Here is a 19262-nt window from a genome sequence, read left to right as displayed (position 1 = left end):
TTAACAAATATAACTATAATATTTAAAGGGTGATTATTATTTTTCGGGAAACGAAGAACGATTTTCAAGAAACTAACTTTCCAAGTATGTCAAAAGTGGACGAATTTTTCTACATTCCCAAAACACATATGTTTTTGTTCCTAATTCTGATTTACAATAGTCACATGTTTCGTTGTTGACAATAGTCACATGTTTCATTGTTAACATAACTCATTTTGTAAACAAATTGTTGGTTGGTAGGATGTTGTGTAAGAGTTTGTATCAAAACCACTGATTGGATTTGCTCTGTGTATCTAAATGGGATCATGTTGTATTTTAGCCATGCATCGTTTAAATGTGTGTGCAGTTCGTGTTCCCATTTTCTGATATGTTGCTTTTTGCTTCAGTGTATCTCAATTAATTTTGTGTATAAATAACGTGACTTATCTCCTTTCAGTAGATGAAATAAATTGGGTGGAAGAGGGAGTGTTCAGTCTTCTGTCAATCTTTCGACACAGATTGGAGATTTGTTGATACAGAACTTATTATTCCTAAGAATTCGAGAAAATTGATATTTACATCATAAATCTCTTTGAATTTCGGAAAGGTTAGAAAATGGCAGTTTTCATCTATTAAATCGTTAATGAACTTTGAATATAATCAAAATTTTAGATTAGGCATTATTGATTAAGTACACCAGTGAATTTATTATTATAGTTAGGTTAGACCATGTAGCACTTGAAATAATCTAACGATATAGTGTATATGAAAAAAGTATAAAATGTAATATAATAACGTTTAGACCTTCTGCAAATTAATATTACAGGTAATCGGGTTCGTGGAAGCAAAGTAATTCTTGTGCATCTGTTGTCATTTTTATATTTTATTGCATGTTTGCAATCAAAGTGTAGATAAATGAATGAATCTTTAAATAATTACCGTGTGTTCAATTCAAATGATTTAAATTACCCTTTTATGTAATTAATGTTTAAACAATGTACTTATTAAGCGAGGTATCTACACTGTACACGCAAAACCCGTGGGCGCAAATAACACTGGTTGCTTTATCCAGTTGCCCATATATTGCTATATGTTCAGTAGTGTTAAGCTCTATTTACGTATAAATTGGACCCATTCAATGACATGCCTTTCAGCATATGAATTTTGGTAATTAACGGTAGTTTAGACATAAAAGATGTGTTCATATTATTTAAATTGCAGACTGAAATTTTATATTCATATTTGTGTATTTTTATAATTCGGTTTAAGCTGTATTCTTCAATGTATTAAAGTAAAGCTTATTACGTTCTTCATAACTATCATGTAGGATTATTTTAGTAATTGGTAAGATATATATTAATATATGTGTATTCTTATTATTCGGATTAAACTGTCTTCTGCTAGGTTGTATTAAAGTAAAGCCTATCATTGCGTCTTCATGAATATCAAAGATCATGTAAGACTATGTTAGTAACCGATAACACATTTAGTACGTGTCTTACTCAAGAGGGGACACGGGTGGCCCAGTCGTCTTAGTCGGCCCGAAATGCGCTGTGCAGAGTTGCGTCCCTTGGTCTAGCAGATGACATTAAATCTCTCAACTGTGGTATGACTGTGGATGGCCGGCTCGCTCCCCTGATCTCTCACCAATCGAGCATATGTGAGATGAGATGGATCGGCGCCTTCGACGTCAACCACGTGTTCCACAGACACTCCAGGAACTTCGAAACATGCTCCAGCAGATATGGACAGGTATCCCATAGGACTTTGTGCGACTTCTGGTCCATTCCATGAAAGATGTGTTGCTTGCATCGCAACCAGAGGTGGACACACACACGCTATTTACAGTCAAGTCTCGTTAATCCGACATCGTTGGTTGCACATGATTGTGTCGGATTAACGAGTATGTCGGATTAACGAAATTAAGTGATTTGTGATCGAAAATCGGACGACTTCACGATAGATAATAACCGTGTGTACCTTGTATTTGTAAATTGACATTTTGGCATGTTCGTGGTTTTTTTAAATAAAATCACGCATTTTCTGAAGTCAGTATTGCAAATTAAACCATTTGAACACTTATAGGAGTCTTTTATTTGTTGCAAACCGAAATTGTTTCAGATTTGGTAAAAACCATAACTTTGCATTAAATCTTATTCATTGTCACAGGGGCGGTCGGGTAGCCTAGTGGTTAAAGCGTTCGCTCGTCACGCCGAAGACCCGGGTTCGATTCCCGACATGGGTACAATGTGTGAAGCCCATTTCTGGTGTCCCCCGCCGTGATATTGCTGGAATATTGCTAAAAGCGGCGTAAAACCACTCACTCACTCATTCATTGTCACAGGAACTTTTGTTGTTCAGTATATATATGCGTTGTACAAAATATGATGTTGCCTAACCGTTCACAAGACACAGTGAAACCACATCCGGGCGGTACTGATTTCAATGAAATCACCCGGGTTACTAAGTATCAGGATTAACGAATTATAGTTACGAAATTATGACCCAATGTAAATATATTCTGCAAAAAAACCGCAAAAATGATTCTAGATGTATGGTTTATGTATAACAGATAATCAACAGATGGTAAAAGATTGTTCAAAATTGGCATCATGAGCATCGATCCACGCAATTGGGATACGATGACATGCATCAACCAAGACCGCCCAATCGTGTTAGTCGCCTCTTACAAGCCTAGTCGCCTTTACGGCAAGCCTAGCTTGCTGAAGGTCCTGCTCTACCCCGGGTCTTCACGGGTGTTGTATTAAGCAGGTATACTTCGTGGCATTTCTTCGCACCCTGTTAACCCCTGGATCAAAATTATCTTGTCCATAGTGTTTTCATCTTTGGCGATGATAGTTCAGGGTAATTGAATGGAAAATACTCATTTGTTCAGCGTTTTTTATAGTTTGTTGTTTAACGCCGCTCTCAGCAATATTCCAGCTATATGACATCACTCAAACAAGTCAGCGAGCCTGATCATCCGATCCGGTTAGTCGCCTCTTACGACAAGCATAGTCGCATTTTCATAGTTTGGTAATGAAGTCCATTTAATTGAGAAAAATATATCAAATATATTTTTACAGTCGCACTGAATTCAAGCATTATATTTTAAAAGATATTTCAGAAAAATTGAGGGGGAGACATGTTTTTACTTACAGCAAATTCATGACTAAATTTTACGTATCCTTCAGTGACTTAATGAGTGGTTTTACGCAGCTTAGAGCAATATTCCAGAAATACCACGGCAGGGACAGCATGAATGGACATCTATGGTATCAATGCAAGTGTGGAAACGAACCCGACGAGTGATCGGTTCTACCACCAAGCTACCCCACTCAGACTATGGTAGCAATAATTGTTAAGGGTCAAGAAATATAGTAGAGTTACTACATGTGTGATTCATGCTGCTCTGACTAAATTGTGTTGTTTTCATACACTTTACACAAGTGCTTAACCTTCGTTACGAGTTGTAATTACTTCCGTTTCCAAGGCAACACGGACATTTTCCCCGAGCTTAAGGTCTCATATAGGTGCTAAAAACGTGTTTTAACTGGTCCTTTGACTCGATAGCTTTCTGCCATTGCTAAGTTTTGATCGGTCATAATTCTTAGCCCCTTGGAATTTCCTACTCTTTTCATGTTTTTAATGATGAGTTTTTTGCGTTTCCAAGACCCAAATTAGGGCTTTCATTCACCCATATGAATTGCTGATGAGCTGGTGTCTTTTGTTACCACTGGTACCCTGGAAGAAACCAGAGGGGGTTGTCATCTTGTGCTTGTCCAAATTTCTTTAAACAGTGGAGTGAGTTTGGTTTTCAGCCGCTTTTAGCAATATTCCAGCAATATTGCGGCTGGGGGGGGGGGGGGGGGGGGGGGAGAGAGAGACACCAGAAATGGGCTTCACACATTGTACCCATGGCGGGAATCAAACCCGGGTCTTCTGCGTTATGAGCGAACGCCTTACCACTAGGCTACCCGACCGCCCCTAAACATGGAGAAACCAAAACAGCAAAAGGCACATCTACACCATGTCGTGAGTGTGTACCGTTGATTCAACGCCGCACTCCGCAATATTCCAGTTATGACCGAGGTCTGTAAATAATAGAGGACCAGACAATCCAGTTAATGACATGAGAGAGTTGGGTTTAATGCCCCTTTTAACAGCAATCCAGTTATATCGCGGTGTGTCAGCTAAATGTGGAAGGAAAGCCCGAAGTAATGCAAGTCTCAGACGTTTACCCCTTCGGTGAAACTCCCGAGCACGTGTTTTGGTGCTGACAAACCTAACATAATCGGGGTGAACCCACAATCATAGGTTTCTGGCGTGTCTCTGACCATTCAATCTTTATTCTGTGAAACCCAGAATTCCCAGTGGAAAAATATTTAAAAGTCTTGACTTCACTCCTGAGTTTGACATGCAAATTTCTACACAACATACGCTCAAGTTTCAACTAAGGTTTATTGAAATGCACTTTGCACAACATACACTTCTGGTAAAGACTGTCTTCTTTCAACCATGTTCACAAGCTTCCTGAAACAAACCAAGGACTTCAGTTTATATATTGTGGCTAATCAGTTTAAACTTCAAACGCTGTTATGCCAAGTGTCATCAGATAAGATAAATAATCACAGAATTCATCTGTCCCTATCAAATATCATCACGGACACAATCGGCAACTCCTATCGCAAGACTTTACAGTACAATAATGAGTTGAATCCAACTGTAATTATATGTTGACACAATTTTTGGACAAACTGGTCACAAGAAAAAAAACTGGTCTGTATTGGCAACAGTTTATATTAACTGAATATATACAAATATTGTTTGTTTAAAGCGGGCATTAAAATATTTCAAAACACAGTAAGTCTGGATAATGAAGATTTTAGATACCTTTTATCACAGGTATCTGATATTGTGTGGAATCTCCATCCTGTCATGCTGCCCTCAAGCCAGATTCATGTCACTGAAAATAAAATATAAGGTAGGATCAGAAAATTGACAGTTGTGTTGTCGGATCACATGGATAATGTGGACATGCTGCTCTGTCAGATAGGAGCGAAAGACTAATGGTGTATCAACATGGATTATTCAGTTGAACTATGATGTCATCACTCAGAGCAGATCAAAAATATAATCAATCGAGAACTGTCCGACAGCCAGAGAGAAATTGTTAGCATGCTCAAGTCACTGTCACGCTGTATCAGCAATATTATGTGGCCATGTCTGGGACATGCAGCCAGACCACGTTTGTTAACGCTGCACTCTGCAATATTCCAGCTATATGATGGTCTGTAAATAGACTATCCATTGATTGACATGAGCATCCATCTACGCAATTGAGATCGATGACATGCATCATGCTAATCAGCAAGCCTGACCAGCTGATCATGTTAATCTCTAATTTTGTCTCCCATCTGAATGAAGATAACTCAAGAAAAACGACTGGCTACCTTTGCAAAGATTTCTAAAATCACATTCCAGCAAAATCCCTGTTTGGCTTGTCCAACGCTGCACCATTTAATATTCCAGATTTATGATGGCAGTATGTAAATAATCAAGTCTGGACAGGACAATCCAGTGATCGATAACATGCATCAACCAAGTCAGCCATTCTGACAGCCCGATCCCAGCAGTTGCCTCTTACAAGAAGCATGGGTTGCTTAAGACTAAGACCTATTCTAACCCGAATCTTCATGGGTTGCAAAATCCTGGAATATCAATCATCAGGAAACAGCAGTTGTTTGCCAGTACCGTCAGCTCTGGATAACGATAATCATTACTATCATTTTGCCCTATCAAGGAGTCATCACTGGCAATGGCACAACTTGTCTGTTCTCATTAATGTCGAGTAATGTCACATGAGTCAGGGGAGACTACCTATACCCTTGGATTAACCTTGATATTTCCATTGAACAAGTAAAATTCAAGTACAGACAACATTTTCATGAACATGATACATCAAAATGAACATGACCATTAATCTAAAACTAACTTTTCGAGGCAGGACCAAACTCTATAAACGGTAAATGCTATTAATAGATGGTATATCCTATATGGTATATAATAAACAATTTTAAAAGCATTAGTCTGACCATGACCCTTTCATTAGTGCCAAAATTCCAAAGGCCATTTAGAAGTCTTATGAAAAGGCACCCTGTCCATATTCAACTTGACACCAGAAGAATCACCAGTGACTGTCAATCTGACAAAACCTGTAATCAGTCCCGTTTGACAGGGATGCTAAATAACCAGTATACAGACGCATCGTAAATCATGACCACATTGTTACCTTTGGCCATCTAGGATAGAATCTCCAAACTTGTGCCCTGTCAAACTGCACTCAAGACAGCTTCTTGATGTCACTGAAAACAAGTATTAGGATTAGAAAAGTGACTTTCGCTTTCTAATCACTCAAAGCTGCTGCTCTTTGAGATAGGAGCGAAAGACTGAGGTATCAACATGGATGATTGCATTTGAACTATGATAGCGTCACTCAGAGCAGATTACAAAGTTATTGTTTTTTAACGCTGCACTCAGCAATATTCCAGCAGTCTGTAAACCTAATCTGGACCAGAAAGTCCAGTGATTGACATAAGCATGGACCTCCGCAATTGGGATACCATGACATGCATCAACCAAGTCTGCGAGCCTGACCACCCGATCCCGTTAGTCGCATCTTCCTATCTTAGTTCTCAGTAAAATCACATTGAACAATATTGAAGTCTTGAGTTGAATCCGACAGTGATTTTATATGTCAACATTAGGGGACAAACTGGTCGCAAGAAAAATGGTCTCTGTTGGTAACAGTTTATTAACTCTATATAAATATTTTGTTTGTTTGAAAATTATTAAAGAACACAGATTAAGTCTGGAAAATGAAGATTTTAGATACCTTTTATCACAGGCATCTCATTGTGTGGAACCTCCATCCTGTCATGCTGCCCTCAAGCCAGATTCATGTCACACTGAAAATAAAATATAAGGTAGGATCAGAAAATTGACAGTTGTGTTGTCGGATCACATGGATAATGTGGACATGCTGCTCTGTCAGATAGGAGCGAAAGACTAATGGTGTATCAACATGGATTATTCAGTTGAACTATGATGTCATCACTCAGAGCAGATAAAAAATATAATAAATCGAGAACTGTCTAACAGCCAGTGAGAGGTATTGTCAGCATGCTCAAGTCATTGTGTTACGCGTTATCAGCAATATTATGTGACTATCTGGGACGTGCAGCCAGACCACATTTGTTAACGCCGCACTCTGCAATATTCCAGCTACGTGACGGCAGCATAAATAATCGAGTCTGGGCCATACAGTCCAGTGATTGACATTAGCATCGATCTACCAAACTGGGATACAATGACATGCCTCAACCAAGTCAGCAAGCCTGACCACCCGATCCTGTAAGTCGCCTATTACAACAAGCATTGGTTGCTGAAGACCAATTCTTTCCCGAATCTAAACATTGGGCATGAACGTACAGATAAACTATAGTCATAAGAAATCAGGGGGAGATATACTCAGTACGCCCTCTTAAAATGGGTGAACAGTTGTGGACCAATGCCATCAGCTCTGGATAACGATAATCATTACTATCATTTTGCCCTATCAAGGAGTCATCATGAGCAATGGCACAACTTGAATATTCACATAAAACAAATCAAATTATGTTTGGGGTAAGCCTCAGTGTGTAAGTAAAAGCATTAAATCTATTTGTTGTATTAAGTTGCACTCTGGTCTGTAATGTAATGTCAATGTATTTCTGAACACTTACATCAATCATGTCGATGTGTGACGGATGGCAGCTTCCAGCAACTTTCCCATTGACTAGAAAAAGTAAACGTAAAATTCAAGAACTAACATTTGATGGAAGAGTTTGAATCCTATTTCAGTTACATCACAGCACATTCTTTGATATTTATCACTGGTGAAAACCATGGGCCGGACACCCATTACAAATCATAACCAGAGGCACCTGGGTAAATACTCGTCAACAGATCCTTCACAAGGGGCATAACTGTGTTCAGGAACACATGCACTTAACAGCCAATGATCCCAGAACAATTTTGGAACAAACACGATAAACACATCGACTGGGAATTTGTAAACAGGGTTAATCAGACCTGTGTAGGGGACGTTCTACAGCAAGTTCAGTCCGCCCGTCACATATAGCATCATGTTAACCCCTTGGTTGAAGCTGACCAATTCTTGATTTTGCATAAAAACATGCAGTGTTATACCAAAGTTATATCAAGTGTCTTCAACTTCTTAAATATGGGTAATATGTATTTTCACTTGGGTACCATACCATGTATACTAATATGATGCATGAAAAAGTTCAAGTACCTTTTTTTAATTAAGTGCCTTCGAAGACATGCAAGTTTGGCAGTCACCTTGTACTGAATATTAGCCATCTTTACAAACAGTTTATTTGATAGCCAAGTATGTCACGCTTCAGTGCAACATGTTCTAAATGTTATGTAATCTAAGCAAATATTCAGAACTGATAGTACAGTGAACAATCACCTTTGAATGTCAAGGTCAGACATCTGTTTCAGTACACAGAAACAAATACTCATTAATATTAAAAATGCTCAGTTTTAATGAATTTGTGAGTTCAAAATGAAGTACAGGCAACTAACACTGGCTGTAATTCAGAACGTGTAATTATCTAAACGTAATAGTCTAAATGTAACACTGGATATGTTGACCTTAATTTTACCAACGAGCAGTAGCAAGTAAAATGTTTGTATATGATATAAAATAAGTAACTATCAGTTATTAAATAGGAATAGGCATTTGTCGCAGTTTTCAGAGGCCCCCCGCCTGCACCTCCCGTCAGAATCTCAGAAAATGTTGGTTGGGTGGAGACATGCTACAAGAGAAATTTGTAATCCCTTGAAAAATATGAACTTGCTATGACCACAAACGGTTACAGTTCATGATGTGTACATGTCTGATAGACAGTGAATATGCTCTCAGAAAGAAAATGTCAACAATTATTTCAGTGAGAGAGTTCAATATCTTCATCACAGAGCATGTAGGGTGTACGGTTGCAATAACATTTTACTAGACTACTGACTTAAATATTTAATACCATACCTGATGTATTAAGGGGTATTTTCTGATCGGACATCACTGTATCTGCAACAAGAAATATACATTAGCCAAGTGTCTATGGTGACTGAGCATGGTCTTGCACAGCCTTTAGCAATAATCCAGCAATATCATGGGATGGGGGGGGGGGGGGAGGGGGAGGAAAGACAGCGGAACATGGGCTTTACACATTGTTCCCATGTGGGGAATCGAACCTGATCTTCTGAGTATCGAGCCGACGCTTTAAAAACAAGGCTACCCCATCGCCCCATGTGAGTCTTGAACCACAAGCTTCCAACAGCTCCACTACCAAAGCAGCAATTTTTGTAATGGCTGTATGTGTATTCCTTTCCAAATTCATTTTTACTAGCATGCATGAAGTGTTCCCCAAATATTGGCAGTATCAGATAAAAATGTTGTCTTTCAGAAATTTCAGAGAGATTCCCAAGTTGTCATCATATACTGCCAATGAAAGGGAGATAATCAACACAGGTAAGGGAGATAATCAACGCAGGTAGATAAGGAAAAACATTCATATCTTACCTGTAGAAACAGGAATACCATGGAAACGGCATGTGCTGGAAAAGAGAGACATACCTTAATATACAGAAACTTGGAACGGCAGTTGACAAATTCATATCAATGGATATTTTTCTCAGACAATAGAGTTATATACAAGAGTGGTGGGTCAGAACTTGCGGTCTCATGAATCACACTGTCAGGCTACTTTCAAATATTCAACACAGATGATTGCAGTTGAACTATGATCTCATCACTCAGCAATATCTAGGACCGATATTTATATGGCACCAAAAACTTAGTCTACTAGCCCATACATGGCTCATTGAACCAATTTCACAACATGTTAGTCTCTCGTATGGCCTATTATTAGCCAAGCTGACTAGACCAGACTGAACATGGACTTGCAGGGTTAGAAACTAACAGCTTTTGTCCACTAGTCCTTATAATGATAACGTATAGCAAAACCCTTAAAATGGGCCAATTTCTGCTATTAGGCAGTTTGGTAAGGACTACAGGACTAGTGCCAATTTCTAACGCTGACTTGGGCTTCAGACTTGTGGTAAACGTCACAAGTCTAATACACTAGTCTTGCCTTGACCAGACAGCAGCTGAAGTCTCCTTACAAAGTGTGGTCCAGTACACTCAACTAATAAAGGTTCCTACATACTAAAAGGCTATGATCCAAATACAGGCTAACAGACTCATGTTTTCAGCACAGACTGATATATTTATCCCTTAGAACCAACAGATAACCCTAGTGTTAAAGATTAAAGGAGAGGCACACTACCACCCACAAGACATATACTTACAGCTGTTATCCAACGCAGCAGCCGCTCACGTTATGCGATTGTTCCCGTAATCTGAAAGGCATCAGCAAGGGTAACATCATGAGAAACTTATCAACATTTCAGATGTTATTGACATTACATACAGGGAAAGGTACATTAACATGCATGTTTTTTCTCAGTGGCCACGTCTGAGCCGATTTAACCTGACAATGTTGTTTGCCTCAGTGATGGTATTTCTCGTCATTTTTGCAATCAAGAGTAGCAAATATGTGTAACATCATCGGCAAGCAATATCCTCACTGTTTCAAATGGCAGACTCAGAGGCATACCACTACACACATGACCAACACTATGTTTTGGTTTCGTTAGTTTTGTTTGTTTGAACACCACACTCAGCAATATTCCAGCTATATGACGGCGGTCTGTAAATAATCGAGTCTGGGCCAGACAATTCATGAGCATTGATCTACGCAATTCGGATACGATGACATGCATATCAACCAAGTCAGCAAGCCTGACCACTCGATCCCATTAGTCGCCTCTTACGACACTACTAGTACACCATTATGGATGTCAGTAACTACAGAAACTTGACATTTTCAGTCAACCAGTCCTAAAATGCAGTCCTAAAATGCCTCATGGTAAAACCCTCAAGAACAGATGTCTACACTGCCATGGGCAACTAGATCTAGCATCTTTAGGCGTTTTACCCGCTTGATTCTTTGAAGTCAAACTTTTTTAGGGGATACATTTAAGATCGTTATAAACTGTTGACAGGGGCTATATATACTTAAGTGATTGATCTAACCATTTGCTATTCATCACACAATGACAGTTATACAACTCAATTGTAACCTATGGTTATCTAATCTGCTTTTTAATTAGATGCCTGGGGCAGTTCATTGGCCATTGAACTTTAGCCAAATGAGGCTTGAATACAATGTTAAATTCTTACTCATATCTCACTATACACATATATATAATTCACATTGACGTGAAGTCATGATCATGCTACTTCTACCAACTCAAGAGTAGAAAGACCAAGACGAATCCATTGCATTGCCCTGTTGATGAAGTGACAAATTTACAAAGTAGAAATTGAAGTTCGGCGAGTGAAATGTATGTTCTCTGCATCAAGCTCTAAATTCCAGTTTGGTTTCCCTTTCAGGTCTAAGTAAAGACTTACGCAAAATCGGGCAGTTGAATAAATATTAACAGCAACACATTCTGGCTAAGTTTTCGGTGCCTCAGTTTTGGTGACAGTGTCTTCACTTCTTGAGATAAGAGGATAAATTATTCTTCATTGGCACCGATGATATACATACAGTAGTAGTGACCTATTCGTGAACCAGTAGACTAAAAGAAATTAATACCCCACGACCACGTGGCTCCGCCATTGTGGTTGCCTCATTTAAATTTGTGAACACCTAAAATAGGAAAATGCAGGCTCTTAGCAAGACACACCTCCATATAGTAACATGCAATATAATCATCATGTGCTGTAGTCGATATCGGTCACTTATACATAGCAATTACGAATAGCTTACATGGGCAGCTCATTTTCTTCGAACACATCTCGTCTCTCCTACGTCTTCCCCATTCTATGACGAGCATGGTCAAACCGCATGGTAAATGCGCGCTAGATGCGCAATGGAGTATTTTTCCTCAGATATTAACCGGATCCCGTTTTAGGATGTATTTGCATTATGAACTGAAACCGGTTTCTAATCATTCGCGCCATTTGACGAAATATGCCGAAGTAAAATTGCTAACAACTAAATACAATATATTTTGTATGAATCTATCAGTTTAAGTACACGTGTATTAATGATGAAATCTACACACAACTATTGCGTGTAATTCGTCAGTATCATTTACACACTCGTTGAAAAGTCGATTGTTTTCGTATGTGTACGTGTCTTTTCGAGAAATTGACAAGGTACCCTTTAGCTCAACCAATCAGCGCATTCCAGCTGACGGGTACTAAGCCAATGAAATTGCGATTCGCATCACTATTGACCAATCGCTTTTCGACACGACCAGTTCCGCTATAATAGAAAGGCTGCATGCTGTATTTAGCACTCAGTGTAAGGTCAGATCAGAAATTCTCACAAGAAGGAAGACAAGCGAACATCGACGTAAGATAATTTGAAGCCAGATTGTGGTGTTTACTTGAACACATTTATTCAAGATCAACATACAATCGTACACAAGCAAGGTGAGTTTATTCCTGTCATTAATTTTTGTCGTCTGATTCATATTTCATGCCGGTAAAACGTGGTCTTAGTGGAATTACAATATGCCACATGTATTCGCCGGTATCTGTTAATGCAGGATAACGAATATGTCGTTCAGCGAGAATATATTTTCAACATCGTTTTCGGATTAGGAACGTAAAATCAATCCCACGAATGATACTTTCATGACTAGATGTAAAGACAGTTTCTGTTTCAACAGACGGACACGCCCATTTGACACGTCTGTCATTTTTTGGCACTTGCAAAATTTTTACGTGCAACAATTTAACTGACATTTCAACATGATTTTCATCTATCATACACCAACGCTGTCTATATGTAACGAATGTACAATGTCAACATATTTCGGGTGATTCGTAATTTATTAGATTGGACTTAGCCTAGATCAACTTCATGTAAGCTATATCTTCATATGGAAAATATTGACCCTTACCAGGCCTAATGTGTAAAGTGAAGAAATGAGACCATTTGAATATACAATTTCCTTTAGTTGCCTCAACCACTGTTTTACTCTTGATATTCATTTTGATAATCAAGCATATGTTGATTATATATACTGACAGACAATTTGTGTTTCAGAAATGAAGTCATTGCTACCTCTGTGCCTACTGGCACTGTTTCTGGGTGCCATGTCGTCGGTGCGAGCCGAAGATGAAGAAGACTCGGATAAGAAGAAAGAAAAAGACAAAGACGGTGTTGGCACTGTCATTGGTATTGATCTGGGAACAACCTACTCATGGTAAGTGATGGATACCTAAACCAGAGAGCATCTTATACTTAAGTCTTTGACTTTGAACATAGACCAGGCTTAACTAATATTTGCTTAGAGTGTCGTTTAGTAAAGTCATTAAAACAGCAGGTACTGTGATGTAGATCTATCGGTTTATGAATATATTTGTTCCTGCAGTAAAGTGTTGGCTAATTACGGTTGATTAATTCACTAGTCTAGCTCAACTTCAAGCTGGCAACATGATCTCAATCTCCTTGTGGCACTATTTGAAATTCGAAAATTGCACAACTCCTCAGCTTAAATTGCAAGGTTTAGTCCTGTGGATCATAGCTTCCTGTTAAAATCTAGCTGATTGCCCTCTAAAGTGAGTTCCTCGAGACTAACCTTAACAATTCAAATTATTTTTCAGTGTTGGAGTGTTTAAGAATGGACGCGTTGAAATTATCGCCAATGACCAGGGTAATCGAATCACACCATCCTACGTGGCCTTCACCCCTGATGGTGAGCGTCTCATCGGTGATGCAGCCAAGAATCAGCTGACCACCAACCCTGAGAACACAGTCTTTGACGTCAAGCGTCTGATTGGACGTAGCTTCAACGACCCATCAGTTCAATCAGACATGAAGCATTTCCCATTCACTGTTATCAACAAGAAAGATAAGCCCGTTGTTCAGGTCAAGGTTGGCTCTGATACCAAGCAGTTTACTCCTGAGGAAATCTCAGCTATGGTTCTTGGAAAGATGAGGGAGATTGCTGAGGCTTACCTTGGCAAGAAAATCAACAACGCAGTTGTCACTGTCCCCGCCTACTTCAACGATGCCCAGAGGCAAGCAACCAAGGATGCCGGAACCATTGCTGGACTTAATGTTATGAGAATCATCAACGAGCCGTAAGTTTTAATGAGTTTATAAATTTGTTACATGAGTAGTAATAGCTGAATACAACATAATTTATTTGATGGCTCTTTGCTTGATCAATATTTATTCATTTTAAGTTTAACAAGATGTTTGTTTGGTCAATAGTTAACTTTATTTAATCATTCATTCCTGTTTCAGGACTGCAGCTGCCATTGCCTATGGTCTTGACAAGAGGGAAGGAGAGAAGAACATCCTTGTTTTTGACCTCGGTGGCGGGACTTTCGATGTCTCCCTTCTGACAATCGACAATGGCGTTTTTGAAGTAGTTGCCACAAATGGAGATACCCATCTTGGTAAGTCGCTAAGTGAACCTCACAATCATTGATCAATTGAGGTAATCAGTGCATAGTAGCATTTCAGTTACCTCCCTTTATTCGTGGCGCTTCATTGTGAATCAGGTGGTGGCACTGTGTGACCTGTCTAAGTCTAGTAAAGATCTGTTCGGTCTGGTAATCTCGGTCAATAACAGTCCATGTGGCTGAAATTATGCTAAGAGCCATGTTCAGGCAACTAGATGTCAAGGTTTTTAAGACAATTTCCATACATTAGTCCATGTCAAAGACATTTGTGTCTGCTAGCCCAACCTCTCCGGTCACCCATTTCAGTATTATTTGGTGTTTGTATAAAAAATGACTGCTGGGTTCAATTGATAAATTGTCATGCCAGTGAATTATGTTTTTGAAATGACATGACAAGGGTTCATTGTGTTCAGGTGGTGAGGATTTCGATCAGAGAGTCATGGACCACTTCATCAAACTGTACAAGAAGAAGAAGGGCAAGGATCTGAGGAAGGACAACCGTGCTGTACAGAAACTGCGTCGTGAAGTGGAGAAGGCCAAGAGGGCCCTGTCCTCCCAGCACCAGGCCCGTGTCGAAATTGAATCTCTGTTCGAGGGTGAAGATTTCTCTGAGACTCTCACCAGAGCCAAGTTTGAAGAACTGAACATGGTGAGTAGATGTCATCACTTGTCTGTGTTAACAATTACAAGGTTGATTATGGCATGCAGGTAATTTGTAAGTGACCACTTTGTAATGTAATTCTTTTCTCATGGGATGAAAAAGATCCTAGACATGTTAAATTTTTTTAAATTTTATTTTTATTTTTTATTATTATTTTTATTATTATTTTTATTTCAACAGGACCTGTTCCGTTCCACCATGAAGCCAGTGCAGAGAGTTATGGAGGATTCTGACCTGAAGAAGACCGAGGTCGATGAGATTGTTCTGGTCGGAGGTTCCACCCGTATTCCAAAGGTTCAGCAGCTGGTCAAGGAGTCTTTCAATGGCAAGGTCAGTCACGTTCAAGTCCTGGGATTGTTATCAATGAGTTCTTATGTTGCATTGCACACAGTACATTCATACTATTTGTTCAGTTTCCCTGTGGGATTCAGGAATTTAGAAGGTCTCTAGTTCAGACATGCCAATTGAAATGGGATAGAACTGGTGACAACTGTACAGTAGAGAATTAATTTTGATATATGTAATATCATTTGCCATTTTCCTAATGGTGAAAGTTCTAGCCCACAAGGAAATCTTTAATCACTCGGATTGGTGAAGTTGTTTTGAATCCTGGTCAAGACTTCCTTACAGGCCCCAGTTAGAAACATGCTGACTCACATCATTCACTCTCTGCTCTTTTCATGTAAAGTATTTTTGTCTGATGTATGCCCTTCCTCTTACAGGAGCCCAACCGTGGTATCAACCCTGACGAAGCTGTCGCATACGGTGCTGCCGTCCAGGCCGGCGTTCTGAGTGGAGAAGAAGATACTGGTGACCTCGTCCTGCTCGATGTCAACCCCCTCACTATGGGTATCGAGACCGTTGGAGGCGTGATGACCAAACTCATCCCCAGAAACACTGTGATCCCTACCAAGAAGTCCCAGATTTTCTCCACAGCTTCTGATAACCAACCCACCGTCACCATCCAGGTGTTTGAGGGTGAGCGACCAATGACCAAAGATAACCATCTTCTCGGAAAGTTTGATCTTACCGGAATCCCCCCAGCACCTCGTGGTGTTCCCCAGATTGAGGTCACCTTCGAGATCGATGTTAACGGTATTCTCAAAGTAACAGCAGAGGACAAGGGCACAGGCAGTAAAGAGGCCATTGTTATTCAGAACGACAACAACCGCTTGTCACCTGAAGATATCGAGCGTATGATCAACGATGCAGAGAAATACGCAGATGATGACAAGAAGGTAAAGGAAAAGGTGGAAGCAAAGAACGAGCTGGAGAGTTACGCATATTCATTGAAAAACCAACTCGGGGATAAGGAAAAGTTGGGAGGAAAGCTGAGCTCTGAAGATAAGGACACAATCACAGCAGCAGTCGATGAAAAGATTAAATGGTTGGAAAGCAACCCTGATGCTGATGCAGAAGAGCTGCAAGCCAAAAAGAAGGAACTTGAAGAAATTGTGCAGCCGATCATGAGCAAACTTTACGAGGGAGCAGGAGGTGCGGGCGGAGAGGGGGGACCTCCTCCACCTGCAGGAGAGGATGGAGATCACGACGAGTTGTGAGAGTGGCGCGATGTAGGGTTGGTTTATAAATATTGTCATGAAAAGACTCATCTCATGGACCAGACATTTCATTACGAAGCACGTACCATCAAGTACCCCTTACTTCAACAGTGGAGAAATACTTTGTTCAATTAAATGTGAATTATTTATTTAACTTTCACTTGGATTTCTGACAGTAATCGAATTAACAATGAAAACTGCAAATGTGATCAAGACACACTTTGAAGCAAAACTGACAGTTTGGAGTTTTTGAAACTTGGTGTGATACGAACATATTCTGACCTGCAGGGAACTGTCCTCGTGAATCTCGAGCATGGGGTTGAAAATTTACTTATGTTTTAAGTTTTGGGAATTTTAGGGAGTAGTATATTTTTGTTACTGCAGATGTCTGCAGAAGGCTATTTATTTTGTAAGGTAAATGACATCATTCAGATTAATTATCAAAATTTCAAAGGCTGAGAAATTGATTTTTCTGTGATTTTGACATTTTCAGTTGATCTGGTTGATGTCCTGATTGTTTATAGCTGGCGTATGTGATTTCATCACTCTTGTGTACGCAGTCATCGCATGGTGTGTGTATATATGTATACATCTCATTATCATCAGAATGAAAGCTGGAGTGCATTGTGGCTGTATGATGAATGAAAGTGTAAAAATGTTGAAAGAAATAAAATTTATTTGTTACATGTTGGTTCTGTTGTGAGTGTAAAAGGACACCTTTATGGACAGGGCATAAAGTCAGTCAGTCTGCGATGGTAGCCACATGGGTTCACTGTGTCCACAAGACAGGTCTTCGGGGCAAGTGACAATATGCGACTTTAGCCATAGTCCCAGTCCCATTAAAATTTCTTTTGGTTTTGTAGGCCAAGGTAATGTTTATTAAATCTGACCCTTAAATCTACTGAAGATATATAGTGACATTTCCTGGCCACTCCACGCAAATATTAGCCTATTTCTTCAACATGCATATGTCAAATACTTGTTCTCTACACACTGGTCAGTGGGTAGGTCATTTATTCTTTTTGATGTTTTCTTAATGTCTCAAAACAGCTTGTTTCTTAAATGTGTAGGTCAAAATCACAACACAATGATACTTCACAACTGGGATAGTGTCAAAACAATGTTACTTTCACTACCCTCTGTAGCTCGGGTATATGTTAATAAGAAAGTATTTTAGGCATATTTGTTAATTCTAAATTTTCTTGGGCAGCACTTTTTATCCCCTGCCGGGCCAGAATGGCCGAAGGGGAATTATAATTTATGTCGTGGCGCAGTCCGTCTGTCCGTCCAACAGAGGGTACTAAGCTAGTGAAATCAATTCCTACAGTTTCCAGAGAATATCCCTGAAACTCTACACACAAGATGTAGACATGATGATACGCATATCACAGTCCCGTTTCATTTCGACAAATTTTGACAGAGTTACTGCACCTGTTTTACGGAGCTTCATTTGCCTAATTGTAAGAGAGGGTACTAAGCTTGTGAAATCTGCTCCTCCTCCAGTTTCCAGAGAATATCCCTGACACTCTACACACAAGATGTAGACATGATGATACGCATATCACAGTCCCGTTTCATTTCGACAAATTTTGACAGTTACTGCCCCTGTTTTACGGAGCTTCATGAAAAATACAAAGAAAATATAAACTTGTTAAAAAAATTTATGCGGGGGATGTAGTGCTCTCAGAGCACTCTTGTGTTTCAGTTTGTGGCAAAAAGTGGTGGTTCAAGTGTACACTCTATTCACTGTACCAAGCTGAGCCCACTTAGAAAATTGAAAAAGGGGGATGCTTATTAAATCCATACACAAGTTAAAAGTCGGAGAAAGTGAACACACTTGGTTTAAACATCGGTAAAACAATTACGCAAATATACTCCTATGCTGCTGGGTTTTCTGGTAAAAAATCAAATTTACAGAAAATATGGACCATCATGTTGTTTAACGCAACACTCTATGATATTGGTCTCTAAAGAATAGTATTGACCAGACAATTCAGTGATTGTCATGAGCATCAATCTATGCAATTAGGATATGAGAACATGCATCAACCAAGTCAGCGAGACTGACCACCCAATCTGGTCAGACACCTGTTACAAGCAAGGGATGTTGAAGACAAGACAGTCATGTAACTTTTCAAGCTTAGTAAGGGGGAACTTGTACAGATTGATGTTGGTTGGGGTGCTTATAAGCTGAATCCATGCAAAAATACCCAATTCATTTCAGGTATGAATTGTGGATGGATGTTGGCAACACTGTCAGATACTTATGATTTTACAACTTTTGAGATTTTTTTTTGCTGAGTATCTAAATATCGTGATATTTCAAACAATTTTTTTAATTTTCAAATTAAAAAATATAAATAACATATTTGTTACATGCTGAATTCACCCAGATGTGCAAGCTCACAAAGGTACATTATGGATCAGTATGCAGTGATCTTAT

General features: G+C 39.3%; 1 protein-coding gene, 1 long non-coding RNA gene and 4 other non-coding genes across 6 annotated transcripts; 1 reads left to right on the top strand and 5 right to left on the bottom strand.

Moving 5' to 3' along the window:
• Window positions 1-4421: 4421 nt before the first annotated feature.
• On the bottom strand, window positions 4422-12323 carry LOC124152762. Its single transcript, XR_007219288.1, has 9 exons — window positions 11943-12323; window positions 10417-10467; window positions 9629-9663; window positions 9092-9133; window positions 7764-7816; window positions 6875-6947; window positions 6272-6344; window positions 4873-4945; window positions 4422-4512 (listed from the first exon to the last, which is right to left on the bottom strand). It is a non-coding gene; the product is annotated as an uncharacterized LOC124152762 (long non-coding RNA).
• On the bottom strand, window positions 5020-5103 carry LOC124152788. Its single transcript, XR_006863557.2, has one exon. It is a non-coding gene; the product is annotated as a small nucleolar RNA snR60/Z15/Z230/Z193/J17 (small nucleolar RNA).
• LOC124152789 lies at window positions 7022-7105 on the bottom strand. Its single transcript, XR_006863558.2, has one exon. It is a non-coding gene; the product is annotated as a small nucleolar RNA snR60/Z15/Z230/Z193/J17 (small nucleolar RNA).
• LOC124152787 lies at window positions 9482-9552 on the bottom strand. The gene has a single exon (XR_006863556.1). It is a non-coding gene; the product is annotated as a small nucleolar RNA SNORD79 (small nucleolar RNA).
• Window positions 10613-10681, bottom strand: LOC124152786. Its single transcript, XR_006863555.1, has one exon. It is a non-coding gene; the product is annotated as a small nucleolar RNA SNORD24 (small nucleolar RNA).
• Window positions 12324-12464: 141 nt separating the features above from the next.
• On the top strand, window positions 12465-17503 carry LOC124152761 (endoplasmic reticulum chaperone BiP-like). Its single transcript, XM_046525805.2, has 7 exons — window positions 12465-12613; window positions 13233-13392; window positions 13793-14272; window positions 14439-14593; window positions 15013-15248; window positions 15441-15590; window positions 15983-17503. The coding sequence occupies exons 2-7, from the start codon at window positions 13235-13237 to the stop codon at window positions 16817-16819; spliced, it is 2016 nt and encodes a 671-aa protein (XP_046381761.2). The 5' UTR covers window positions 12465-12613; window positions 13233-13234; the 3' UTR covers window positions 16820-17503.
• Window positions 17504-19262: the final 1759 nt, after the last annotated feature.

Source organism: Haliotis rufescens, unplaced genomic scaffold, assembly GCF_023055435.1.
Source record: "Haliotis rufescens isolate VD_foot unplaced genomic scaffold, xgHalRufe1.0.p SCAF_8, whole genome shotgun sequence".
NCBI classification, from domain to species: domain Eukaryota; kingdom Metazoa; phylum Mollusca; class Gastropoda; order Lepetellida; family Haliotidae; genus Haliotis; species Haliotis rufescens.
Note: the sequence above shows the minus strand (reverse complement) of the source record. Positions and strands in the feature narration are given on the sequence as shown.